This window comes from Prenolepis imparis, unplaced genomic scaffold, assembly GCF_030444845.1.
Source record: "Prenolepis imparis isolate NDT839.2.m4 unplaced genomic scaffold, iyPreImpa1.0 SCAF_15, whole genome shotgun sequence".
In the NCBI taxonomy this organism is placed as follows: Eukaryota; Metazoa; Arthropoda; class Insecta; order Hymenoptera; family Formicidae; genus Prenolepis; species Prenolepis imparis.
In genome coordinates, this window is record NW_028141173.1 from 3,384,546 (window position 1) to 3,408,348 (window position 23,803).

At 34.7% G+C, this 23,803-nt stretch overlaps 1 protein-coding gene across 9 annotated transcripts in view; it reads right to left on the bottom strand.

Moving 5' to 3' along the window:
• Ss (aryl hydrocarbon receptor spineless) overlaps positions 1–23,803 on the bottom strand; it is a 218,423-nt gene that overhangs the window by 17,717 nt on the left and 176,903 nt on the right. For all 9 annotated transcript variants that reach the window (XR_014426963.1, XR_014426964.1, XR_014426962.1 and 6 more), the window contains one exon: positions 15,366–15,455. Coding sequence is in view for 1 of the 9 variants with exons in the window: in XM_083055338.1 (XP_082911464.1) it covers positions 15,366–15,455 (90 nt within the window). In the remaining 8 variants the exon portion in view is untranslated. The remainder of the gene's footprint in view (positions 1–15,365; positions 15,456–23,803) is intronic.

A 23,803-nucleotide genomic window follows, 5' to 3' on the forward strand; every position in this document is an offset into this window, starting at 1 on the left:
TTGTCGTCACGTACCTACGCATAATAGGCCTCTAATCTGGACGATCGTTCCCGTTAAATGGCCTAATCGCAAATTATATTTTAATCGCCGGTCGATAGCGAAGCCTTCTGCCTCCTGGGGGCCTGCGCGGGGCGACTTGACGAGGACATAATTGCACGCTCACGTGCTTGTGCTTCTTACGCAAATTATAATCGGACCGTGTGTGTCAAACGTCTCCGATGAGGGACCTCGAGGAACTCTCTCCCCGAGATTCGTATCAAAGGAATAATCAATGTAATTCCACCCCATCCCTCTTCACTCTCCTTTTAATGCCATTACGTTTTTCTTGGAAACGCGTTTCAACGAATTACAAAAGTCCCTCTCTCCCCCGCGTCAGTGATACGCATATTAAATTGTTCTCCAACACACCAGATGATCAACTACTGTGTTGGGTAGCTCTATTCGCTCTATTGTTTCGCGGCGCGTTATGGTGAAGATAAAACGTAATTCTCAGGTGCTAATGTAATTGCTCTGTTCGTCCGTTCGAATCGCCTTTCAACGAAATGTATTCCCTTCGAAATGTGTTCCCTTCGAAACATCAAGGATACGTATTAATAACTATGAGATATATGCCTTTTATAAGAAAGTTGATGGCGTTTAATATTTTATATATGAGTCATTCATTTGTATTTTGTATCTATAAATTGTGACGATAATTGATATTATCATGGAGCTTTTATACGTAGTGCTTCATATCATTTATATTTAATTTTAATAATTTCTTTTCTCTATTTCTCTTTTATAAAAAAAAAAATTATTTGTTCAACAGATAAAAATCGAAATGTCATGTAATATTAAAACTAAAAGAATTTCATGTGAATATCACATTTTATATGTTTGATCGATAACTTTTTCTCTCTCATTAATTTATCAGATTTCAGCGGAACAAGTGTGCAGTAAAAAAGAAATGTATTAATTCAGTAGAGCAAATATACAATATTAATTTCGCAATATTAGCAAATTACAGATATCCTTCTAATCAACTTAGTTGAGTTAATCGTGTGTACACAACTTGCGAATTCAATATTACGAGGTTCATGCTGAGTTGCAAAATGTAGCTATCGAGCGTATAAATTATGTACCGCCGTCACTGATTAGACTTATTGTTTACGTTTTAATTAAACCTACTCGATAGCGTTATAGCAAAATTAATACTTTTCTTTCACGAGAACTTTTAAAAATGAGAACTATCTCGCTTCTCTCATTCGGGATTTAATTATTTGTAATAATATATTAGGATCTCTCTGATCTTATAGTTAAAGCATAGCTTGTGCATAGAATGTGCAGTATTTAATTTTTCATTCTTTTGTCTGCGATTTGTATTCAATAATGTGAAATAATTATGAGGCTTTAAAATCACAAAAATTAAAATAAAATATTATGAATATCTTTGTATCCGTGATTTATATAATTAATGACAGTATCTTTACTCTCATTAATAAAAGAAATCACAAACTTATCCTCAAAGTAAGATTTTATATTTAATCAAATATTGGAAATTATGCAAATTTCTTAGAATTTGTGATATTATGCAGGATACAAAAGAACTTCGGAATATAATGACTTAACAAGCATGATTTTTAATTTAAAAAAAGTTGACACAGAAGATCTATTATTATACCATATATATAAATTTTAATATGCAATTTTATTGTTTTGAGTTAAAAATTGCTAATTAAAATCTCGACTTAACAGTTAAAATCTATGGAAATCTAACACTATACTTCGAGTACGAAATACGATGAAATAATTGTAAGAGACTGCATTCAATGCAAATATGCGACATCGGATGCAAACTGCAACTAAAAATTTGAATCGATTGTACACATTCGATCATACTTTCCTCGTTCACAAATATAAGCAGGGACCATCTTTCTGCGCGCACATTTATGCAAACTCATCTCGCATTTTTAATCAATTAATTACCGGTACCAGTTTGACGTCATCCGCGCACGAGACAGCTTCTCCGGTACCATCTCGTCTCTCTCTCTTTCTCTCGCTCCTCTTCTTTCGTTCTCCACACTCGGGTATCGCATTTATCCCTTTTTCCGTGCGCACCAGGCCCGAGAAAGGCCGGTCACCGACCGGGCGGCGGCCACGGTCCGGTAAGGCCCGGTCTGTATAACGTTTGTTACCATTGCTCGTTTAAATAATCTCGAAACATGTATCCGCGGGGTTGCGGGACGCGGACGAGAAAGAGAGAGAGAGAGAGAAAGCAAGACTTGCGCTCGCGCGCAGTCACGGATGGCTTTACGATCGGCCCTCGTCGTTAATTAAGAGCTTGTAATTATTTAGTGGTGGACGCTAGCGCACCCCCGCCGGCATCGACGCGGCCCGGTCCCCCCTTTCCCCCCTCCATTCGTCCGAAGAGAGACTTGATTTACATTCCTGCGAAGAATGTGCGTCGGCCTCGCCTTCCTTCGCTCTATTTTCTTTTTCTACTCGCAACACCCCCGCGCCCCCTCCCCCTCATTCTTCAGCCCCCCTGTATCCTTCTCGCTTCTTCTTTCCCTTAATTTATAGGTTTGCTTCTCTCTTTCTCTCTCGGATCATTCTCGTTTTTCATCTCGTTTTTTGAACCCTTTCGTCGGCTCCTATTTCGCAAACACGTGAGAGATCTCTGACCATCGCGTCGATGACACATTATTCGAGCGGGATCGACGAAACTTTGAATCGAGGCAATAAACTGTGCTTTATATACCGACTTGAGTTTTTGAAGAAAATTGTCTAGAAATCTTTTATTTATGTAAAATAATTTTATCGCTCGCTCTCTTGTGGAGAAGATTTATAAATAATTTTTTTTTTTTTCATACATATTTATTTAAACACATTTTCCCTTATCTCGATTCGAGATTTTTAATTTTCGGAATTTATATGGAAATTTTTGTTCCATAATATAAATGCAAAAAAATAAGAACACACATCGGGTACCAACGGGTACCAATACGTGACAGATGATGTACGAGCCTCTTGAGATGCGTGTACCAATCGATTTACTGTCGTGTTCAAGGTTTCCGAAGAATATTATATATCGATTAAAAACGTCATGTTTATTATTAATTGTGTGTTACTCTATCAATGATCTTTAGACACAAACAATTATGTATAAATCATTTTCATAAAGAGATAAAAATTAAAAATTATCGAGAATATATAATATATATTTGGCGTCCTGTTTATTTAACATTAGTGCAATATTGATATTTTTACGAAATAAATTTTTTTAAATATGTAATTATAACATATGTAATTATAACATAGGCTGATTAAAAAAGAATAAAATTATTTCTGCGAAACTTAATCATCGATGTAGCTGTTGGATTAGTTATTTAAACGTTAGTTAGAGCATGACGTGTGATATCGAGTTAAAACAGTATCGTATTTCTAATTATGAATCATTTGCATTTTTCAAACAAACAGTATGTAAATGTGTAGTTTTTGTACGTTTTCACGGCGGAAACCTCTTTGCTGTTGTTCGTTTCACATTTCTGTAAAATTGTACGAGTGCGAATTAAATATATATATTTCTCTACCTCTCTACTTTTGAAATTGCTTCAGAGCTAAAATTCCGACGTAATGACAAAATTAGTAGATGTTCTCTCTTCTGTAATACATATATAGTTGTAAAAAAAACATACACAGTAACGCAAACCGGATAGAAAGGTGTCTTATTTAATGATTTCTCGTGAGGTTCTGTAACCGCGTATTTCCGGCAATGTAGCGTGAAATGTATATATATTCTTATGTATCTGATGCAAGACACAAACACAATCCGAAAAAAAAAAACAATAAGATGAATTCAGAGACTCGCGTGTCAAACGTGATATTCAATGCAATTAACTCTGTTGACTATCGGTCTTTGATATAATTGAGCAATTGCACGGAAATGTTAGAAATGAAATAATTAGATAGCAATCAAGAAAAGATTTGTACAATAACAGTAATAGACGATAAAGCTTTACGCGCCTCCAAAACATTTAACAAAATACAGAATCTCATTTTTAAATAAATTCATTAATCTCTATGCATTGTGAATGCGATATAATCATATATATTATATATTACATATTAATATTTAATATTATATATTAAATTTAATTAATATTTAATTAATTTTTATTACTAATAATATAATATAATATTAATTAATATTTAATATTATATATTAATGTGATAAAAAAGAGACAATACATGTACATATTACATTAAGAGTATATACAAAATGAATAATAGAGAGATAAAAATAAATTATATTCAATAATTAAAACGAGAAAAACGTAAAAAACGAGAAGAAAATTAATTAAGCTCTTGAGAATTAAAAGAAGCGATCGAAATTCTTTTACCTGAATTTGTAAGTTTTTACAAAGATTTTGACTTTGTAAAAAAGAGGAGGAGAGAGAGAGAAGATGTCGCACAGAGACTTCGAGTTATCGATCGTCCGCGTCGTGATAAACGAGCAGAGGCTCGCTCTCGTCGAACTTGAGAATCGTTCTCGCGATATTTCAGTGTCAGCGGAGGCAGGTACCGAGGGTACCGTACCCCCGGTGGTGATACATCGGGGCGTCGCGCGCGCGCGCGAATAAATTCGATCGGACACACCGGGCCCGGGGACCCCAGAGATGGAAACACGATTCCGTCCGCGCGATCAAAGGATCCGCTACAAATTGAAACAAATCAGCCGGGTAATATTAATTAATCCGCAGCTGCGCATTAATAATTCTCTCCTCCTCCTCTTCTTCCACTATCGCAACTATAATACTGTCGTATGCTGCGGTATCTCGACGTTTTGTGCTTTATATGAAAACCGAGATATATTATATGTATATGACTCGACCTAATTGTAAGATTAAGAAAAAACTAATTATACCCGCTAACGATTAAAACATTAAAAATTGAAAGAGTGCGTTTAAAAATATGGGAGAACTTATAAAATCGTCCTCAGTTCGACGATAAAAAATATTTTTAAAAGACGTGTCATGACCTAACATAATATGATATATATGTATAAATCGCGAGCCTAAATTTTCGAAGAAATTAATTATTATCCCTATTGATTAAAACTTATTAAAAAATGAAAGAGCGCACTTAAAAATATGAGAAAACATGAATAAAATAGTCCTCAGTTCGATGATAAAAAATATTTAAAAAAGACGTGTCATGACCTAACATAATGATATGTAAATCGCGACCCTAAGATCTCGAAAAAATTAATTATCGAGTCTAATGATTAAAACTTATTAAAAAATGAAAGAGCGCGTTTAAAAATATGAGAAAACATGAATAAAATAGTCCTCAGTTCGATGATAAAAAATATTGAAAAAAGACGTGTCATGACCTAACATAATGATATGTAAATCGTGACCCCAAAATTTCAAAAAAATTAATTATCGAGTTTAATTATAAAAACTTATTAAAAAATGAAAGAGCGCACTTAAAAATATGAGAGAACTTTAATAAAATCGTCCTCAGTTCCATGATAAAAATATTTTAAAAAGACGTGTCATGACCTAACATAATGATATATAAATCACAAGCCTAAAATTTCGAAGAAATTAATTATCACCCCTATTGATTAAAACTTATTAAAAAATGAAAGAGCGCATTTAAAAATATGAGAAAACATGAATAAAATAGTCCTCAGTTCGATAATAAAAAATATTTTAAAAAGACGTGTCATGACCTAACATAATGATATGTAAATTGCGACCCTAAAACTTCGAAAAAATTAATTATCGCCCCTATTGATTAAAACTTATTAAAAAATGCAAGAGCGCGTTTAAAAATATGACGTGAATAAAATAGTCCTCCGAAAGATAATGAAAAATGTCGAAAAAACACGTAACATAACGTGAGGTTATATGTGTTAAAATATATATACATATATATTTAAACGTATTTGCATACTATTTATTGAAAAATGCAAATGCCTAATAATTGGAAATACGTTATGTGTGACAGCTGATACTGTTTTTAACTCGATATCACACACGTCATGCTCTACTAACGTTCAATTAATTAATTCAACATTCAATTATATTGATAATTAAGTTTCGCAGAATTAATTTTATTATTTTTTAAATCAATTTTTTAATCTATGTTACAATTAAATATAATAAAAGAATTATTTCGTAGGAAATGTCAAAATTGCGACGCTGATGTTAAATGCAGAATATATAAAGTATACATACACAATATAATTCTATTATATGAAATATAAATCATTAATATAGAAACGGAGACGCGTAATGGTTTGCGTATCCTGAACTTAATTAAACTTTAATTCGCGACGTAGGTAATATCTAACTCTTCTTGATATTTTTCATTTTTTTATTTTTATTTTTATACATTTATATATATATATACATATTTATATATATAAATGTGCATAAATGTATATATCTGTAAATGTGTGCATAAATGTATATATAGGTATATAAATGTGTGCATAAATGTATATATATATAAATGTGTGCATAAATGTATATATATATAAATGTGTGCATAAATGTATATATATATAAATGTGCACATAAATGTATATATATATAAATGCATATATTATATATACATGTATATACTATATACATGTATATAATATATATACATATTCATATATATTCATATATATATACAAATTCATATATATACATATGCACACTAGCAGATCCTGACATCGATAATGGGGGGGAGGGGGGGTTGCAAAATTATTTAATATTTTTGGTTTTATGATTAGCGAAACGAATTCAGCAAAACTGTTCCTTTTAATTTGCAAAGGGTGGTTTTAATCCCCCCCCCCCCCCCCCCAAGGATCCGCCAGTGCAGACACACGTATCATATATTATAGATCCGCGGCATGGAATATCGCGGCCTCAAAGAGTTGAGCTCTCAATTACACCCGGAGAATTATGAAGCTGCGGCGGCGATGCAGCGGTTTCGGGGCCAACTCGGCCCCCTCTCGGGGGTCCCCCCCTCTGTGCGATTCTTTGTAATCCCTCTATATTATTCTTCTCGCGTACACACACATATACACACGAGCCGAGAAAAGGGGTGAAAGGCGAGAGTGCTCCGGGGCAGCCCGATTGTGTCTTCATTAGCGACTATTAATTGTCAAAATGTGCCACATAATTCAGTTCGCTCTCTCTCGATCGGTTCGCGCGCCCACCGTATATATTTAAGGCTAACGCGCTCAATTGATTCTTGCGGAACGGATGGAGAACAGGGGGCGGGGGAGGTAAAAGGGGGGAAAAAGAGGGCCCCGGGCCCTCGTAACTCCTCGGTGAATCATTCGCGTATATACTTGCGCCCGGCGCGGCGCCGAGACGCTCGTTCCGAGGCTCGTCGGACGCGGGTAATTGCTAATGGGTAATTAATTCCGGGATAAAGACGGGGCGACTCGGCTCTTGACCCTTCGACGCAGGTACGGCCGCGATTCTCACGGGAGACCAGCGAGGAAAACGACGAAGGAACGAAGGAAACAACGAAGGAAGGATGTCGAATCTATTGCGATCTATTATACAGATACTCTGAATCAACTTATAGCGGATAATCTGTTAATAGTGATGGCGCGAGAAGTAAAAATAAGAGGCAGAAAAAAAATTACATAATTCGCAATAAATAAATCAATAAGGAGTTAATTTAAAAAATTATATTAAAATGTCTAAAATATAAACTTTTAACCAGCATAAATAAAATATAAATCTTAAGCTATAAATTAAAATATAAATAAATATACGCACCATAAGTCAAATATAATTATAAATTAATAAAAAAACAAAAAAAAAAAATTTCCAAAACTAGAATTTGTGAACTATAAGTTAAATATAATAAAATATAAATGATATCGATCAATTATTCATCCTTTTTCTCATCCTTGTGTGGTAATTATCTTTTTTTTTTTTCTTAAGCAGCTTCATATATACATGTATGATCGATAGTAATTTGTTTACCCGAGACATCGGTTTGACGCGCGGCAGCTTTATTACATCCACCGCTACGAGCCAAAATATTACGCACGATAATGTAAATGACGACAAGATTTATTCGTGTCCGCGAACGCAGGCGAGATTTACGAGAAAATGACTGTTCGAGTGCCTCTGCGGAACACGCGCGTCACACGACAGAGGGTAACATATTGCCGTCGACGGTATATACCCGTGTGCAATTTTTTGTCGGTGCTCGTTGCCTTTCTACCGTCTCCTTCATCCTCATATCATCACGGAAGCGTCTCGCCTCTGATCCGCAGAGAGATTATGCGCAAAAGTACGAGCATGTGCTCCCTTTCGGAGTCACGTAAGTCGCGATCTTTTAATACCTCAAACGCTAACGAGAATTTGCGGACGCACGATTTCCCCCGTATACGTCCTTTATTTAATTATCAGCCATTCTTACGCGGATGCAGTCGTGCGATTTATATTTATATTTTTCACGACTGATTTTATATTTAATTTTTCACGATTTATTTTATATTTATATATTTAACGATTTATTTTATATTTATATTTTCGATGATTTATTTAATATATTTATATTTTTAATGATTTATATTGTAATCGTTTTGAACTTTTATCTTATATATTTACTTTTATCATGTATGTATTTTCAGTTCCAATGTTCAAAAATCTATTTTTATATTATATTATTTACATCAATCCTTGATATAAATAAGAAATCCCATTAATATTATTTTTAATAATTAAATAATCATTTATTTAATAAGTATTTAATATTTAATAATTAAATAATCACTCTTCGAAATATGTTATTAATAAAATACGAATTTCTAGTGTAATAAACTGGAGATTATATGTATGAAATATTGATCTTAATAGCTGATCCAATAAAGCTATTGCTTGCCTTAATTTATTCGTAACAATATTGCTTAATTATTTTTCCAACTATCCGCGATTACGCGTGTGTGCCTTTTGTCTTGCGTGTAATCCGGATACAAAGCGAAATAATTCATCATTAGCGTGACACGTGTCGTGCTCGTTTCAACTCCTTTCGGGTCCTAAATCACGCGGACGACATTTCACGCGTCTAACGACAATTAATACGTGATCGTCGTTAGAGATACGTAAACAAGGTAATGGCGAGATATAATTCGTTTTCCGATGTTAACAAGGAAACCTAGTGAATCCGAAAATTTTGATTTTTATAAAACTTCACACACATGTAGAGGGGGATAAATATGTAGAATTTATAAATTTTCAGTTGCTGCCAAAAAATGATTCTAATGAGTGAAATAAAAGTTTCACGATAAGAGCAGCTCTACTTAAACACATTAATAAAATTTTGAAAATATAATTTTTTCTTAGATTTTTAAGAAAAATATTTTTTCAAAATTATTTTTTAATATAAAATTATTTTTTTAGATATATCAGAAAAGCAAAATAGCCGTTCTACATATGAGAAGTGATTTCACCACTTGGAATATTTTTGGGCAGTAACTGAAAATTTCTAAATTCATTTATTTATCCTCTCTACATGTGTGTAAAGTTTCATAAATATCAGAATTTTTAGGGTTCGCGAGATTCTCCTGAAAGAAAGAAAGACATATTATCATTAAAAAAAATATATATATATATTTTTCAGAGGGTCTACGGCGAATATATATATATAACAAAATCATGACGGACATTCAGTGGCATTCAGAGTATCATTATTATTTCCTTTTAAATTGCATCTTTACCGCGCTTCTAACAGACGGCATTACTTAGACCCCCTGATGGATTTCATCTCTTTAGGCACACGATGATTCTGTTTATGCAAATTATACATACATATATCGCCGTCGGGCATGGACCGAGTAATCCGTTATTGCTTTATCACTATCATTATTATTTATATTAAATATCCTTTTGACGCGCTGCAATTAAGCCTGTCATCTCGGTGAGATTAATCCCCCGACGCGCCAAACTGCACTTTGCACCAGATATAATTGCGACGTTTGTATCTTATAATATTAAATTTACCGTGGTAATTATTTCTCAGGAGAATAAAAAAAAAAACAGAAATCGCATCCTTTTTTAAAGTTAAGAGAAAGAGAGATAGAGGAAGATAACTATAGCATTGTACATCTTAATAAATTTCAAAAGCTGTTCGCTATCTCAAGTCACATTATTCATCAAGCATATATCGCACAGAAACAGTTAGAATCGAGATCTCAAAGTAAATATGAAATAACATGGCAGTCTACCCCTTCGAGAAGGGAGCCTCACCTCCGACTCAAGGCCCGCTTTTTCCCTCCACCTTTTTTCCCCCCTCGCTCTCGCGAGGCGATAAGCACCCTGTGACCTTTCAGTTAAGTTATTACTTTTATCCGGGGATGGGGAGTCACACGGGGGGGTATAAAGGCTCGTTGAGCATCGAATCGACTTTATCAGTCCAATTAAACCGCGTGCCGACAATCGCGAAACCGCGCCTCGATGCTTCCTCCCCCTCCTATAACGCGGACCTGTTTCTGTCCGTCTCTGTGTGCGAGCTTTTTTATATTTCTCGCGTGAGATATGGAACTAAAAGACGGCGCAAGAATTACCACATTGTGGGTCGACGCTGTCATTACGCACTTTTTCCCTCGTCGCGCGAGACTCCCTTTCCTCCCTGAGGGGAAGGCGATACCGGGGGTAGATCCTCGGAGGAGACGGGGTTTTCGCGAACGCGGGTTTACGGGGCCGTGTAATCGCGTTTCGTCCCGTCGCGATTACGTCGACTCGGATGCGGTCATCGAGTCATCATGCGAAATCATCGCCGGCCGCTGCGCTCATGTCGCGTGTGTCACGGTTGAGCGGACGAGGTTTGCGACCGGGGGTTTTTTTTCCTCGCCGAGAGGTCGCGATGGACAATGAGTGCGCATACTCGGGATGACGGGGATCCAAGGATCCCCGTGTGCAAGAGACAGAGAGAGAGAGAATGAGATATTAATAATTAAAATGGCTCTGATATATGTAATAATAAAATCAGATGTGAAAGGTCTGATAAGAGCTAGACGTAGATATTAGGCGCGAGAAAAATTGTTTTTACATTCTACTTTATTTAATTTGTTAAATTAAAATTAAATCTGTGTACTTAAAATTAAATTAAATTTTAAAATTAAAACCTGAATTTGTATTTCAATTTTATATCCATATGAGCAAAAAATGAGTGGACTAATTAAGAGCTAGCCGTAAATGGTGCGCAAATTATTCCTTCTTGTTAAATATTATTTATTTTGTACGTTTCGACCCTAATTTCATATTATCTTCAATGTAATTTGTAAAAAAAGAAACATAATAGTATTTGAGAATTGAATGAACAAATCAATAAATTCCTCCGTTAGATTATTGCTCAAAGATGATCATTCGAGGGGGTGTTTTTTCCAACGTTTTACTCTATGTAAAATGCCTCCTTACAACGCATCTGATGAATGCGCTCTTAAGTTCGCGTGCATCTGCTCGCGTTCCTAACATCTCGAGCACCTAAGCACGAAATTCGAGGTGGATTATTTTCATTACGGATGCAAATGAATGATTTTCGTTCCGGGATGAGATTCTAAAGATCGCGAAATAATGAGAAAATATTCATTTATTTATAGCAAACATTATTGAAAGATGTAATGATAATACCAATCAATTTTTAAGCCTGTAATATATTACATATTGAAATATGTTGTTTTAGAAAGAAACAAGAGATGCGTCAGAGTAAAAAAATATATAAATATTAATAAATGTGCGAAGAAGAATCTAAGCAATTTTTTCTATAAAAGATGACAGGCTAGATCTGATTTTTATGAATATAATAATTCTACAGAAATAAAATAATGTGATAAAATGCTTGAAATTATAATTCGAATGAAAAAAATAGAAAGAGGATATTAGATTCGAATAAAAAAGAAAAATCTTAATGAGACACTTATCCACCAAATGCAGGTCGTGTGAAGTCATCGTCCCTGTTTTTCTCAATACATTTCATACATATTTATGCAATATATATATATACACAACATATACGGTACCGTTGCGTGCATTGTTACGTCTCAATGGATACTTGCACGAAGTTGGCGTAATAATTCGAGCTTGTTAAAGAATACGAATCAAGGGTCTTTCAATACAATTTATAACACGTACCACCATAAGGCTCGTTTACGCGCAAGGAACATTGGCGAGATACTATCGCGAGATGCTATCTGGAAAATCTGCGTCGCAAATAAGAAACGCAGTAAAAACACACGAATGCGCGTGAATAAATCAATATCACGGGACTTGAACAATCGGTGTCATTCTGTGAAAGTAGAAAGATAAATGTATCTTATCATGCGACGTTTTCTTTCTTGTTATTTTTTTCAAGTTAAAGTATATAGCGTTGGTTTTCAATATAAAGTGAGTTCTCATCGATATGATTTTCAAGATGAAGATTTAAATGCGAATAAGAAAATAAATATATATAAAGCATTATATATAAATTGATATAAAGATAAAATCGATAAATTGATATTTTTGTTCTTAAATGTCAATTCTGTTTTATTAATTTTTAGCAATTATTTATGTCATACGTTTGTATTCTAATAAATATTTAATGTGTTTTCGTTTGTACCAATCACCAATTATTATTATTATAAAAATTGAATATTAAGAATATCGATAATTCGATATGTGAAATGCTGGTATCAAGTGCCAAATAAAAAAAATGAATTTGTACAAATATAAAGAAATTTTTGCATAAATATTAATATATAAAAAATGCATATTCACCGGATCTTCGATTTATACGGGGAAAATGACGATAAAAAAACACGCGTTGCGTTTTTTTTCCCACAATCGCATTCCCGCGGATTTCTGCAAGAAGTCAATTCGACTTCCGTCAGTCCCAGCGAAACCGGGGCGGATGATTTCCGTCGGTGATTTCGAACGCATACACATGCGCGAGGGGATATTTAGGAGGAAATCTAGAACGCTCGTATATAACAAACCACTTTTCTTCGTTCCTTTTTTTTTTGTTGTTTCGGATATGCGGTCATCGAGTCAGAAAATCATCGTCCGCTATTTTCTGCAATTCATACCCAACGCGTTCGCGTGCGCCCCGTATAGAGAGTCATCGGCTCGGGAAATCATCATCCGTCATTTTTTACAATGTATGCACATTTCGCTCGCGTGCGTGCCCGAAGTGTATACCTATCTGCCTACCTACTCGAGGGGGCTCGAGTGACGGTATTATGCTGGGTAGTCGAGCACCTATCCCTCCTATAGATAGATGGATGATTCTTTAATGCGCTTTCGCGTGAACGACCAGCGATATAACGCGATCAGGGATTATTGCCAGAGTTTTTCCGAAATATAGACAATATATGTAAACCGTATATGTCAGAATTAAAATTAGAAAATAGCTTTTGCATTGAAAAATTTTTAAATAAAACCACCTTTTTTAAATATAATTTTTTTAATTTTAAAAATATTTTTTAAAAGTTTAGAAAGATGTTTTTTTACATTTTATATTGAAAAGGTTTTTATTTAAAAATATATAAAAATATTGAAGAATTTTGAAATAATCTTTTCAAAATTTTTTTAAATTTTAGTTTTAATAAAAAAATTTTTAGAAAGAATAGTTTCCTAAATTAAATTACTTTTCGAGTTTCGTATGAATATTACGTCTTTCGTCGTGTAATAATTAATAATCCTAATAAATTGATGCCAATAATTCTCTCAAGTTTGAATGCATATTTATTCGTGAATCATTATTAATAATTAATAATTTATTACACTTTGGCGCGAAAACACGACAACTTTCGTGACTAAGATTCCAGGATTCCGTGAGCTCGAGAAATTTGGAGAATCTGCCGACACCTCTCTCTCTCGATGCGTTTCAAATCGAAATGGGCCGATTGAACGCGACGGACGATTCGCCGATATATATCGGAAATATAGCGCGAAATCGGTTTCCACATTGTGTTTACACAATGCTCTCGCGTGGAACCAATAGCCCGCTTCGGAGCACTGTGGTTACCCACAGCCGCCTTATCATTAAGGGGGAAAAACCTTCCGAGAGAACCCAGGGGGAGGGTTCTATCGTCGAAGTATCCAAATGATCGTGCGCGGTGAACACCGTCGGTAGCAATCGAATGTGCAACAGTGTGGATCGCAATTAGATTCGGTCTGCGAATCGAGATCGGTACTCCCTTAGTTAGATTCCTCCACATAAGAGAAACGATCTTTACTTACGATTGTCGCGCGCGCGAATAAAATCGAGATTACGTCGTCCTTAATGAGGCCCCCGCACGATTTCCCGGTGTCATAATTAATTGAGAGTCGCATCAAAATTCGTATTTCACTCCCGAAATTCCAATTCACATTTTAGAACTAATTCTATTATGTGACGAAAGACATAATAAAACCCTCTTTAAAACTATTTTAATATAAAATATTTAAAATACGTTGTGTATAATAGAAATCGCGACAATTAAGATCTGATGCAAGATCATCGTTTAGGTGACATTAGAAATGTTTAAAAAATATTAAAGTCAAATAAAAAAATAAATTATCAGAAAGAATTTTACACAATGTTTTCTATTGAGATCTCTCTCTATTCAAGCACACCTCGGACACAGATTTGTCCAAGCCGTGCTAAGTAAGGGCGAAGCATGTTGCACGATTGCGTCGATGACCTACTGTTGCTACTGAAAAATTTATACCAGCCGTCAGTCCTAGCGAAAGGGTACATTGTCTCGTGAAAAGGGATGACGCTCGGACAAACGTGACACATGTATATACTGTCAACCTGACAGCCGCTTGGCGTGACTGCCGCGTGTCGGGTGTGGACACACGTTGACTGAAGATAAACTAACAACAAGGGTGAATTACGTCTAGAATTACCTCGTAATAAAAGGCGCAACCGAGGGGGTTGTATCTATAAGTATTATGGATCTATAAAGTATACGTCGCCGACTCCTACACGCTTTCAAAGAGACACATAAGTGATTCTTTAAAACGTCGTCAGATTTATTGATCAAGATTTGTTTCATGCGCATAGAATTTTCCCGATATATTCTGACAGCGAGATTTTCGAGAGATATTTAGATTATTAACGATCTCGATTTTAATCAAATTAATATTTTAATAATTATTCAACAGCTGTTTCGCTGAAGGTATTACGTAATTTGCGAGAATATAGATATAAATTTTAGAGAGCGTGCAATATTTTTATGTGGAGCTGTTAGCAGCAATAATGCACTTTTTTAATTACATTTTAAATATAAAAATCTAAACATTTTATATTTTATAAATGTGTGAATAAGAAATATGTTTTTTCTACCATAATGTGATAACAGTTCAATCGGCTTATAAATTTTTTAAACATACCTGATGGAAGCCTAGGTAACTCTCTATGCTGTGGGTAGCGAAAAACACTTCCCCGTCGCAAGTCAATATTAGCAGGAACCCATTCAGTGCCTGAAACAGAAAATTGATACGTTAATTAAATTCAATAATCGAAACAAATTAAATTAAATAAATTAACAAATCACCGTCTAAATGCGAAAACAGTTAAGTTGTTCTTAATAGATTAAAATTTATTGTAAATAATTTTAAAAATTCAGTTTAAGTAAAACACGAAATTTATTTATGAATCAATCCGATATATTAATATTAATATATTAATCGATGCTAATGGCGATACTCGTCTATTATAATCGTCAGTTAAATAAAACACGTCCGTAAAATTACGGAATTGATCACAATCGAAAACCGAAAGACTGCTCCGTTTTTGCACCGGGGCAAAGTTCAAGGGGCTAATTCGTGGCGTAGATAAGTTAAGAGCACCGCAAAATATAGGTTTAGACATACACGTAGTTAGATGTACACGTGAGTATATGCCCTGCGAGAATAGAGCGGCGGCACGAGAACGAAAGGGTACATTGCCTTTTCGAAAGCAAAGGCCTATTACTAGCGTTTTGCGGTGGCATCGTTCGAAAACGTTCCTCGGCAAAGTTTTCTCATTTGTCTGCAGACTCGATACCGGTAAATACCAAACGAGCTTGCAACTCGAATGTTTACTTCGAGGCCCAAAATACCTGTTATCCTGATTATCATCGAGCTAGGCCTTCCTCGAAAGAGAGAAACATGTGTGTGCTCTCACACGTATTCATTAACTGATAAATATTATAAAATCGAGAAAATTAACTATAGTGAGTACAATAAATACACAAATATGAAAAAGAGACGATAATATATTAAAAATAAAGATACTCAATTTATTTGAGTTTATTGCAAAAAAGCATTCAATATATAGAAAATATAAAAATATGAAAAATATATATCCTAATATCATTTTACATTCTTAATCTTTGAATTGTAAAAATGTAAATTTTCGAATTGTAAAATTAAATTATTAATTTTATAATTTTTAATAAAATGTGCAAATTGCAGAAAAATTAAAAAAAAAATTAATTTTATAATCTCTATCACATATACATATGTGAGCCAATAATTATGTAGTAGTGGCGGAATTTTGAGCGATAAAAAAAGCTCCGGAGCAAATAAATCTTGAAAGTAAAGGGTAACATACATCGAGTATGCCGATAAGAATAATTCAAGGACGTAATCCGACGTGGCGTACACGATTAAGCTTTCCGAAATACACAGGCAATTTCGAGCCCGCCACGCGAGAATAGCGCGCCGGCACGAAAACGGAAGGGTGCGTTGCCTTTCGGAAAGCGGCGAGAGGGTTGTTCCTCTGCCGGGAACGCGCTCTGAAAACCGCCCCGGGGAAAGTTTTCCCATTTATCGGCGGTCCCGATACTGGCAAATACCAAACGAATTCTCTATCTCTCGCAACAGACGAATGCGCACCGAGCATCGAAGAGCCGAAAATATCCGTCCCAGTTTTAACCCAGTCTTCAGCCCCGACGCCGCTTATATATCGGTCGGGGAAACAGGGTGGAAACCATTTAAATTTAAAGCCTCCGTCCGTTCCGCCGCTTTCTCTGCGAGCTAAATGTGTATTGTTTTGTTTTATTTCGCCAGAGTGGCGGTGCCAGGCACGCTATAAACCGGGAACTTATTGTTTTGAAATATGGCGAGCGCTTGTATATATTATTACTGAAATCGACTAGAGCCGAAAAAAAAGAAATATCAATGCGAGAGAGTAAATGTGCGAATTTTAATTTTTATTTTATTTCTCCAATGAACTTTTATCGAGCAGAATCTTACTTAGAGAAGTGAATCACGAAGGCTCTTGTATGAAATTAAAAATTGACAAGTATTAATAATATAATAATATAAGTATTAATATGAGTTTTTCACTAAGAAACTACTCGATTTCAAAAATATGTTAAACTATGATTTAAAAAATTAAAACCTTAGTAAGACTCTCATTTAAATTTCAACGGGCTAGAAAGAGATGTGCATCAATTTCAAGAAAGAATTAATTTTCATTTGAAATTAGCTATATACAGGGTACAATTTTTAAAAATAATTTTCATTAATAAATCTCAATTCGAAATTTTTAATAAACCTCTCTGTCCCCCCTAAAAAAATTACCTCAGGATATTTTATGAATTCTCAAATACTTATTTTCTTGTAATTTTCTTATTTTTACTTTCTTACTTCTTACTTACTTTCTATAAAGAGTTAAGACTTCTGTGATATCTCCGGATTCTTCCGCATTGCGATGCACGCTCGTAAAGTTACGATAATTGCGGATATCTCGCGGCTTCCTAATCCTGGCTTTCGACACCCTCGCAAGCAACGCGATCGTGGACTTGACTACCCCATTAATACCGGAGTAAAATGAGGGCCGTATTTCTTAGGAAAGGCGCGTTGATAATTATTATTATGGTGATTAAACTCGTGTATGATTTATCAGAAATTCGCTGGTACCATTTTTAAAAAAATTATAATTTTAATATATTTATTAATCATAATATAATTCAACTATATATTTTATATAATTATATATTTACTATATGAAATTTTAATTATATTATAATTATAATATTTAAAATTTACTAGCAGACAATATATTCTTTATATAATATATAAAATGTAAAAAAAAGAGGATTGGCTGATCTAACAATTCGCTCATATCGAATGCGTCGAGCCCTCGCACCCCTTTCTTTATGAACGAAATATGTCACTGTGTCAAACTCTCGGTTTCATTTTCCGGTCGCTTCGGGAGGCAGGAGCCTCGATTACGTCCCGCGATAGCACCTTGTACAAAATGGCACGCTTCCGTGCGATCGCATGCGCGGATGCTGCGTTTTGATTGGTTAATCCGCAGGGTGGGATCTCCTGGTGGTTGCGTCAATACGGATGTGCGCACGAGGGGTGAGTCTCTTTCTCTTTCTCTCCACGACGACCTCGTCTCGTTTCACCCCACACGCTGCTGTGTACCACGTCGCGTAGGATACGGAGCTATAATAGGATTTTCTCCCTGTGCGCGCTTCCCCCTTCCTTTGCCTTCGTCCCTTTGAAATGGCCGACATAGACCATTCCGCGGGTAGACATCCCGCGAGACTCGTTCGCCCTTACTACTATAATTGCATTATTTGGAGAAGTAATCGGGTTTCTCTCTATCTTTCTCTCGATCGACCGGTTTACGGAGTCTTCGCGATCATGACTGTCATTCTGTCGGAGATCTCGCGTCGCAATAAAGTGAAACGGAAGTGATTCGCTATTTCAAGCGGGCTTATATACCTAGTAATACACTTTTAAATTTTAAATGATGTTATATTTGAATTACTGCAAACCAAGTTTTTCTAAAACAAATAATTTTATATTATTAATAAAAATTATTTGAGACGAGTTATATCTTTGGGATTGTCTTGAAATATTTCCAAAATTAATGTACGACTGAGATACAAATAAATTTTCGTTCGAGCTTAATGTTTTAATCATAGCTTCTTCATCGAAAAAATTGTATTCTCGAAATAAGAGGGTTGTATACTAAAATTAATCTTATTGTTAGTAGATATTCTGAAGTGTTTTTATAGAACATTCTCTTAAACTAAGAAAATCTATTCTTTATATAATTCTTATAAAATTATTTACATAATTTAGTATTTTGATTAATATATATTCTTTGTTAATAACAAACGGTGTGTTTTTTTATACAGATCATTCATTTGACGTTATACGATTATATTGTTGCAACAACATACAATGGTTATATAGTATTGCAATTTACACTGCAGTGCAGTGTTTGTCACTGAATAATTTTTTTAGTTTATAGAAGAAAGAATAAAGTTAATAACTAACTCGAAAAAGAAGGTTTGAGCGACTTAAGAGAAGAGTTCACGAATAAGTAACGTGTAACACAATCTAATTTAATCGTTCAGGACCCAGGTCTCGTGTCACATGCTCGGTCTACGTGTACTATGCTTTCTCTCTTTATCTAAGTGTTGTATAATAATGTACTTTTTTCTGTCAATGTGTGTGTAAAAATAAATCCCATTCCGTCTATATTTTTATAAATTAAGAATTTCCTTCTTAAGAGAATCCTTTTAGCATCTATTTTAGAACATGATATTTTATTGAAATATTATGCATTAAAAGATATAAGTAAACATATAATATTGATAATTATAAAATCGTTCAAACGGTATTCATATAAATTTAAAATAATTTGTAATTGCTTAAGTTTCATTAGAGTTGAAAATTTGTAAATTGAATAAAAATTAAATTTGTAAAGAAATACAAATAAAAGTACAAAATTTAATAAAAATGATAATAATTTAATAAAAATATATGGAAGAAATTCTTGAAATGAGAATACACTTCTTTTCAGTATTCATTCAATTAATTCGACCTATATTGCTCGTCCATGAATTTTACATACGCTCGTGATAAACACACTATGTGTGTGTTTGGTTTCTTGAACTCGAAAATCTGCATGCCGACTTCGTGCCAGGCATCGCCGTCGTCCGTGCCCGTGACTCGCATGTGAGCGAAGAAAATGGAAAGATTTCGTGCGTGAAGTATTATTGGTGACCCCGCTAATGCGGGAGAGTCAAGGTGAGGATGAAGGGGTATTAGAAGTTCACGCTTGGACGGAACACGCGAGTGCGCTCCCGCGAGTGGCACGCGACTGGATTCGCCGAGCAGCTCACGCGAGAAATAAAAAAAAAAAAAACGCGTGTGTGCATCTCTTTCTGCGCCTCCTCTTCCTCCTTCTTCCTTCTTTATTTCCCTCCCCCTCTCTTTCTTCGCGGAAGAGAAACACCCGCACTTCCGCGATGCGTAACCTCCGGTGCGTGATCGATTTAATAGCAGATTTAAATAATATGTTATAATACCTTAAACTCGATTAATATTTTTGACAGTCATCAGCTGATTTCTGTCAAAAAATATTAATCGCGGATAAGATATTATAAGATATTATTTATAATTGTTATTTGTTACTATTTTTATATATTATATACTATTTTAAATAATATGTGGTAATACTTTTAAAATTCGATTAATATTTTTGACAATTATCAGCTGATATCTGTCAAAAAATATTAATCGCGGATAAGGTATAATAACACATTATTTACAACATATTACTATTTTAATTTTTATAACATATTATTTTAAAATTGAATTAGCAAATTAACGCTTTATTAATATTTTTTGATAGAAATTAGCTAATTATATAATATTTTAAACTCGATTAATATTTTTGACATTTATCAGCTGATTTCTGTCAAAAAATATTAATCGCGGATAAGGCATTGTAAGATATTAATTTATAACATATTACTATTTTAATATTTTTGACATATTATTTACAACAGATTACTATTTATTATTTTTAACAGATTATTATTTTAAAATTTAATTAGCAAATTTTCACTATTAATATTTTATTAATATTTTTTGACAAAAATCAGTTGATTAAAGCGTTAATTTGCTAATTAATTTTTAAAATAATAATGTGTTATAAAAATTAAAATAGTAACATGTTGTAAATAATATGTTATATAATTCTTTAAACTCGATTCATATTTTTGACAATTATCAGCTGATTTCTGTCACACAAGAATTGTGCATTTTAATTTAATATTGCGATGGAATCGAATGTGTTTCTAATCAGTCGTCAATACACGATTTCAAAGTGGAATAAAATTTACATGACAGGTGCCCTTTACTTACTATATCAGTACCCGACTTCGCCGTAGGAGAGAGAAAGAGAGAGATATATGAAGAGAGAAATCGTTCGCATTTAGAGATCAATAAAGATGTTGAAGAGAATTAAATCGAGGCATTAACGACGTGTTTCTGTCCTGGATTTTCGTGACGGATTTTTATTTCCATACGCATTTATTCACGTTATTCGCGTTGCATGCGTTATTATCATTAACGATCCCTTATACGGCGCATACTGTGCTCCATCTTTGTACGATCGATTAAAAGTAGCCGCATCCAAATTAGCTTAATTCTCTGCCTGGTTTTTCCTCCCCCTCTCCCGACCCCCCTCGCGACAATTTATCTCTAATTTCGGCCGCCTTACTCTGGTTTATTGGACGGCTAATTGCGTCGCGAACAAGCACGCGACGACAAAACTGGATCAGCTGTTTTTCAGTGGAATCTTACTGCCGTTGTCTCGATCGCGCTTATAAAATAATTGCGATCTAAAATATAGATCGCGTTGGTTAAAAAAAAAAAAATTAAATATAAATTTTAAGGAACTGCAGCGATTAATAAAACAGCGATCCTAGCAACGGATTAAACTCGAAAGTATGAAAGCTCAAATTAAAGTCAGGTAATGTAAGTAACTAGAGATATTTCAAGATCTCTTTTTCAGATCATTCGAATCTCTCATGTAAAAATTTGTCACAGTATCAACACATAAGTTTTCATAGACACTCTGCGTGCGAGTATTTGTTTTGAAAAAATTATGGTTGCCGATCGCGCAGCTTCACCTGCTGCAGCTTCGTACATATCATGGCACGCATTCTGAGAGACAGGGAAAGGGGAGAGGCGATATCTTTAAAATTCGCCCGGTAATTCATTGGTCGCTCTGGCATATCGAGCGCGCGTGACGGACGCCTTCTTACCAGACCCTCCGTTAATTAAGCTCTTCGGCAACGTATCTCGTTAAGATCGTTAAACGACGCGGTAAATACCTCCCTCTTTCCTCAAAGTGCGCATATGCATATAACGCACTGGTAACCATCTTGCAACCTTGTTGTAAAAAAAGAAAAAAAAAAGGAAAAACATGTTATCAGATGGCGAGTGCGTCTGTGTTGCTTCGCAAGTAAATATTATACTTCTTCCGCGAAAAATATACATGTGTGCGAAAAGTGATTGTATCGCAGTGCAATAGATTTAACAATGACGATCGCGTTGTATAATATTGTTGAATTATCTATCTAAATTGAGTTGCTACTTTGTTACCTACTTGGATTATCGTTAGCTGTTTTTGTCCTATAAAATAATAATGATAGATATTATTTTATATGTGTGTGTGTACGATGTGAAAGATTTGAATACAAAAGATTATGATAAAATCATAATTAATAAGGAAAACTCGAAATTTCCTAAACATCGTTAGTTTCGGAGAAAAGCGTTCTCGAATCTTTTCCGGTGACAACTATCGGATAATTAAAAATTTGATAATTATCCAGAAAATTGCTCTAGATTAGGAAAATAAAAAAAATCTACTTTTGCTAACTATGAAAAATATTCAACTATGACAAAATTCCCTCAAGTTTAAATTTCTATATAAAATAGAATATGCCTTACATCAATCACGAATTTTAATTATCACGAATAATCATCCGTGCATGAGACGGAGAGATAAACTCTCGCTCGTATTTCTATAAATTTCAACCCTTGATTTCAGCCCCGATCGGAGGATCCGCCATGAACGGTCTCGCCTTAAGGTCGAGCCTAAGGTAGAAGCGAACCCGGGCCATACGTAAGGCTTAAGAGAGGGTCGACACGGTATCTAAGGGAGGAAAGGAGCACGCGATCAATACGGGAAGGACTAGCGGTGCCAGACCAAGGCGAGCCCCGTCGACCACCAACCTAACCTCATATCATCCTATCCCATGCACCCACCCAACCTACAGTTACCTTTGACTCAGTCCAGGTCTTTCTCTCTCTGACTCACGACTCGCTGTCTACGAGAATTGCGTTCGCCCTCTCTACTCGATTTCCGCTCACGATGCTAGCGAAGTCCTTGATTCCCGATCCAAATACATTATTCGATGCCAAGAAATATGGTCAAAACGGCGATTCGTTTCTCGAGAAAAAAGTATAATAGCAAACGCGCCGAAGATCGAATAGTCTGACTCGATAGCCGAAGAAATAGCGATAGTTTGGTATTATTTATAATTTATATTATTATTTTGTATTATTTATTATTTGAAATTATTATTAGATAATTTTGCAAATTGAAACAAAATTATTTTACGCGACAGATATACACGGGGGGATAGATACATTTGTGATATCATTGACCCGGTGCTGTGTAAATTGCCAGCTGCCACCATCTGGTCTCTACTAATTTCAGGATTAGTGAGCCGCGCATTGCATTAATGATTGCGTTGCAATTATATACCGAGCTTGAGTATCCGTCGTTTTATGAATCGCGATAGGAGTGGACGATCCGAGGTTCTCTACTAACCCGCATTGCAGTTTAATGTTCCTTACAATTTATTGTTATATCTATGGATGCACATTCCGGACGTGTATGATTGCTTCCTCTTTTTTTTACTGGTGCTTCTTCGATCGAATCAAAGTATCAAATGTCAAAACCAAATTATGTATAATAATTGATAATAATCGTGAAAGTTATAAAAAAATTATGCTTA